At 23.5% G+C, this 6,000-nt stretch overlaps 1 protein-coding gene across 3 annotated transcripts in view; it reads right to left on the reverse strand.

The window, feature by feature from the left end:
• Window positions 1–5,661, reverse strand: part of LOC129612494 (sodium/potassium-transporting ATPase subunit beta-1) — a 30,977-nt gene extending 25,316 nt beyond the window's left edge. Inside the window, exons 1-2 of one of the 3 annotated variants that reach the window (XM_055526131.1) lie at window positions 5,358–5,661; window positions 4,357–4,572 (exon numbers count right to left, since the gene is read on the reverse strand). In XM_055526131.1, coding sequence (XP_055382106.1) covers window positions 4,357–4,519 — 163 coding nt within the window. In that variant the 5' untranslated portion in view covers window positions 4,520–4,572; window positions 5,358–5,661. Of the gene's footprint in view, window positions 1–4,356; window positions 4,573–5,353 lie in introns of all 3 variants that reach the window. The other 2 variants (XM_055526133.1, XM_055526130.1) reach the window with 2 other exon arrangements.
• Between the last annotated feature and the right edge of the window lie 339 nt (window positions 5,662–6,000).

The raw sequence follows: 6,000 nt of genomic DNA on the forward strand, positions 1-6,000 counted from the left end.
TGAAAATGAAAATTCAAACCTAACCTGCAAATGTATTGCATTATTAGTATGTTTTTGTCCTTAATTTTGATCCGTTATACTTAAACATGATCGCTAATGAAGTACAATTTTTTACTATTTCCTTCGATAAAAACTAATTTACTTATTTATTAATAAGTATACAAAATAAAAAAAAAATAAAACACAGTGGCACAGTGGAGACAGAAAGAAATCGTTATTTAATTAGTTAATTTAATTATTTAGTTTAAGTATTTAGTTTATGTAATTTTTACCTAGATTAAAATAACGATTTTTCCTGTATACTGTCTAGTTTACAAGCAAATTATTTACGAAACGGGACATCGCGCAAAAATAATTATTAGGAGGTAATTTGAAGACTAACTCAAAGGCTTTCAAATTATGACAAAAAAATGGATAAGGTAAGGTTTTTTTAGAGAAAAATTTGTATTTGTAGATTTTTTTCCTCAATATCTTTTTAAGTCTAAAACAAATGCCTCAAACGACACACTGTTGATTTTTTAAATAAAGAACTACATTTTAGCTTTCAATTGCATATTATTTTTTTTAAATTGATTAATAATTATAGAAGTTATAAACATTTAAGTCAATACATTTTCTTGTTGAAACTAATAATTTTCAACTGGGATTTTGGGGTTAAATACTCATTTATAGCTCCCCAGGAGCAATTTTTTTCATTAAATTGTCTCAAATTTGCGTCCCCGAGAGATTAAACCATGCTACAGATTCACCCTGCATTTAGTAAATTTATTTTCACGCAGATCTTCATAAAAAAATGTAAGTGTTACTTTGTACAATACATATGTACATGCACATACCTAATAATTAGATTTTTTCATATATGATTAGGTATATAAATTTGTTATAGTTGGAAATAGGTTCATTACTCAAATTACATTTACTTATGCAATAGAACTCTCAAAAAAATGCAAAATGTTTTCTATACGAATAAAAATTATTAAAACGAATTCAGTATGGTAATTAACTACACATATATTTTTTACATACTCATTACTTTTACGGATCGTATTGCATATAATAAGAAGTTGAGGTATTGTCAAGATACAATATTTCACATGTATAGTTTTTAACGGCAATAATTTCTACCACATCGTAGTAGAAATTGAACTTTCACTTGGAAATAATTTTACAATTTCCCAATATCTGGGAAAGTAACTAAAGAAATTTGTTGAAATTTAATATTTCAATTGTGTTTGTCAACGAAACTCACCAAAACAGGGAAGCCGAAGAAAGTAAACCTCTCTTAAAAACTAAATTTAAAAATAAAGTCGCAACCAAAAAAGTCACTAACTTTCATAGAAGTGTCCAAAGAACATATTACAGTAATACCTGTTTAGCAGCTTCCCACTTAATTCCGTTTCTCGTTTAAGTGCGTCAACTTTTTTAGAGCGTTTACTTTCTCTACTATATTCAACGTCAAAAAAATTCATAAATTGCATTTCTTATAACTGCGTAAATCGTTAAAGTACATCAATGTTTTAGCATATTTGTTCTAAAATTAATTGCTTTACTGCCTCAAACACAAAACAAAAAAAAATTTTCATAGTTTTGTGCATACGTCTAATGTCAAATAGAAAATAAAAAAACATTATAATTACATATTTACTTCAATATTTTGAATAATTTGTTAAATATTATTGAAAACCTACGTAGTTAATTTTATTTGCTTAGTTAAACGGGTTTAGTTAAGAGCTCTAATCGATTAAATGCTTACAAAAATTGGATTTTTTTGACATTTGGGTGTTACGTAATAACATTGTGCAACACTGGGTAAACATTTAAACCAGAAGAGATTTTTATAAATACAATACTGTAAAGTAATAGGTGCAAAGAAATACTACAAAAACATAACTCAATACGAATGTAAAAATAATATTTGTTTGACAGGTTTATAAAAGCAAAACAGTTCATGTATACGTACTTATATAGGATTATGCTCATAACAATTTTATTATATTTTGATAATTTGCCAATAAGAACAAAATAGATTTGCAAAACTTCTTTCGGACACAAATATAGAACAGTTTTCACTATACATCGTTTTTATGAAAGGGCTAAAAATTTGTTTAAACTTATGTATATTTTTCAGAAAATATACAATGCAGTTGGTCATGTGCTGCTCACATCAGATTTTTTATGCATACAAAAATTCGTAGGTACTTACATATGTATAATTGATTCGCCATAACTATATTATTCATACAGCTATTTAAACAAGAAAAAGTTAAACACTAATACATACAAAATAATAAGAGAATAAAAGTAAATAAATTCAATATAAATGATTATGAAAACAAGATATTAATTTAAATAAATAAAATAATAATTTTTTTTCTTCGAAGTTTTAAAATACAGTTTTATTATACACAGTAATTCTTATCGCAAATACCACATTTCAGACGTACATATGTATGTATGCATAGCATTTTTCTATATTTCGCATACAAAAAAATTTATTAATATAATGAAAAACAAAAGATATTCATAAATTCTAGTTTGGGTAAAGTCTGAGAGAGGCTTTGCATATAAAGTGATTGAAAAATAAAACCACAGGATCTTCGTAACTCAAAATAAGTTTATCATTTATAAAGTGAAAAATTGGATACGAATTGTAGTATTGCTAAAACCTTACTTGTATTTTGAATAAAGAGTTAAATTTTAATTTTTTTTTATTGAATGCTTGCTAACACTGTTTTATTCGTTTAGTTTATGTATGTTAAAGTTTTAATTTATTACTTTAATGGTTAAAAAAAGTTAATTGTCAATTTTTATATATACACATACATACATACATAATTTAAATTGACTAAATCAAACACTGAATATTTTTGTTTTTGGCTTTTCAATCTTAGAGTTGACAATGACAACGTCTGTACTAAGAAATTGGAATTTTGACACAGTAAACAAAAACACATGCCTGATTGAAATTTGAGTTAGAGGTAAACATATTTTTCAATAAATTTCATGTATTTTGATATTTAAATCTAATTTAGAAAAAAAGGGCTCTTAAATCATTTTTAGTCTGGATATTTTAAATTTTGATTAAAATTTTTTTATTAAGGTTATTGAATTTTAGTGTTCACCTTTACATTTTCATAAATAATAACTAATTGTTTTTAAATGAGTTAATTGAAAATTTTGGTTTCCAAAATGCTTATGTTTTTTACAGATTGTGACTTTACTGTAATTTTTTTTTATACTTTTTACCCTGTGGCATATTTCGTTTTAACTACATGTACATATGTATATGTATGTATATTTCGTTTTGAGCACGTATTTATGACGTATGTACTTATTTAAAAATGATTAAAAAAAAAGCGTTAAATATATTGAGAACAACACAAATACAAGATGTAGAATGCTTATCAGTGTTATACATAGCTTGATAATATTGTTGATAACATTATAATATTGTTAAGATTATTAAAAAAAGACAATAATAATTAAAGAACTATTGTATCATGCATGTTTGTACAATATGTTGAAAAATTACGAGTTTCTCTGTCATAATGAAAAAGAAATATTTTACAGAAAAGTTAAAATTTTCGAAAATCCAAAATGTCATTTACTGAATTCTGGTTAAAATGGTTGAAAAATTGTGTGAGCGGAAGAAATATCTTTAAAAAAATACTAAGTACTTACATTTTATTATTTTTAATATGCAAGTATTTGTTCTGAAATTTCCGTTTACTTTGTACATAAATGTTTTGACTAAAAAAAATTTTCTGACCGACTTTATTTTTTTTTACTCATTTCAAACTTAAAATTTTCAAGGACATTTTCAAGCAATTGGAAAATGTCCAAACTACAAAATTAAAAATAAAATTATTAAAGTATTTATAAAAATACATATATAAGTAGTTTTGAATATACATATGTAAATATACATGTGTGACGTGGTCACTTTACCATTTAATTAACTCATTAGTTTTTAAAATAAAGTAATTATGCAGTTTGTTATTTTACTGATCATATAAACAATTACTAATCAAATTTTAATTTAAATTTTGATTAATGTTATATAAATCAAGCTGTCAAAATATTAATTGGTTGATATTGAGCCTCAGTCTTCAAAGAAGTCTCTTAAATTTTCATTGAGTAAAGTATATACAGTTCGCTCGCTACTGTAAATTTTTCCACAATATTATGAAATATTCCTTATGGATTAATTATAAGTATTTCTGTACGTACCTACATTTAATTAGAAATATACAGCAAAAAATTTCTTTAACTATACTTATAATCAATTTTGAAATTTTTATATTACACAAAAATTAAATGGATAAAAATGAAATAAAAAATAATAAAATTGCTTACCCCAACTTGACGCAGTACGTCCTAGGCAAGTACCATCTTTTGGATTATAAAGAAAATGTTTGAATGGTACTTTCTCTTTTGGCTGTGGAAATTGAAATTCATATGTTGTTGTTGTATTGCCAACAGGTTGACCATTTCTTGCTTTTGATTTATGATCCGTCATTTTTCTTTATACTAATAATATGTAATATACCGTTCAAAAATGAAGTGGATATTCTAACATTGAAGTAATAAAAAAAATAATGTACTTTATATTTACATATATGTATACGATTATTTTAATTTGTAAAATAATTGTACTCATATACATACATATTATTAAAAAAAAAGTTAAATAATTTTTAATTCGAAAATAAATTTAATAAATTCTGTTAAAATTATTTTTAATACTTTTTCTCATTTCTTCAAAATTCAAAAAAAGAAGTTAAGTAAAAAATTGACTGCAATTTATTTACAACTCAGTTATTTTATTTTTTTTATGATGGTGTGTTCACGAGGGTATTCTGGTTTAAATCATTAAATTATATTTTTAGTTCCCAATCAAAAAATAGATAAAAGAAGAGAAAATAAAAATTCGAATAATAATTTTCAATATGTTTCTTTTTTCTTTAATTTGAAAATTTTATTCTAAAAATATCTTTATTTTGAAGCTTTCAATTTTTTGAATTTTTAATTTTCATTTGCTGGAGAGAGAAAAAGTTAAATTTTTAAAATCATATGTAGGTACTTTTATTCCCATATGGATTTGTTTGAATTTAAAAAAAAAAAATAAATAAAAAATTTTTCACTTTATGCCAATTTATTTTGGGTTAAAAAATAAAAATTTGAAATTTGAAAAATAATAGAAAAATGCAAATCACAAATTATTATATTTTTAGTATAATTCCCTTAAAATGACGTATAAATAGTTAAAAAATTCTAACAATTTCAAATTCTTTTTTAAAATATTTTAGTTTTAAAAATTTTACAAATAAAAAATATTTTTTCTATTACATACATACATATATTATATAATTTTAAAAATTTTCTTTTTGTGTAAGTAAAGTTAATTTATTTTTAAAATTATTTTACAATCTAAATTTTTAATTACTTATTAAATTTTTTTTTATAATTTTAGGACGTTTTAATAACAATAACAAAACAAAAAAACGCGATATGCTGTTTCGAAAAAAAGAAAACTTCTAAAAAAGTTCTCCAAAAATATTCCTCCGTTTATTTTAATTGAAAATTTTCCCTCCGCTTAATACCACGAATACCAACACGATCGACAGGCTGACTGACTGCGAATGTGTAACTGAACTAAAAAAAATAAGATTGTGTTATTTTTTTTCATTTGTTCCTTTACTTTTCTTGTTTGTTATATTTTTTTTTTTACTGAATAATAAGTAAGCAAAATCGACTACTTATTCGACGACGGTGTTGTTCTTTGCCATGTTGTGTTGATGTATTGTTTAAACGATACACTTGTATGCACGTATGTATATATTACTTTTTGTATTCAAATATATTTCAAAATATTCAACAGCACGTAGTGGATTTGTAGTTTTAGAGAAAAAGTATAATGATAAAGAATGTTTTTTTTTTCAACTTTTTAACTTTTTTAGATTTTGTCGCTTTAAAATTTGCTAATACTCGTATTTTATG

The sequence above is a fragment of the Condylostylus longicornis genome, unplaced genomic scaffold, assembly GCF_029603195.1.
Source record: "Condylostylus longicornis isolate FDR11 unplaced genomic scaffold, ASM2960319v2 ptg000072l, whole genome shotgun sequence".
NCBI lineage: Eukaryota > Metazoa > Arthropoda > Insecta > Diptera > Dolichopodidae > Condylostylus > Condylostylus longicornis.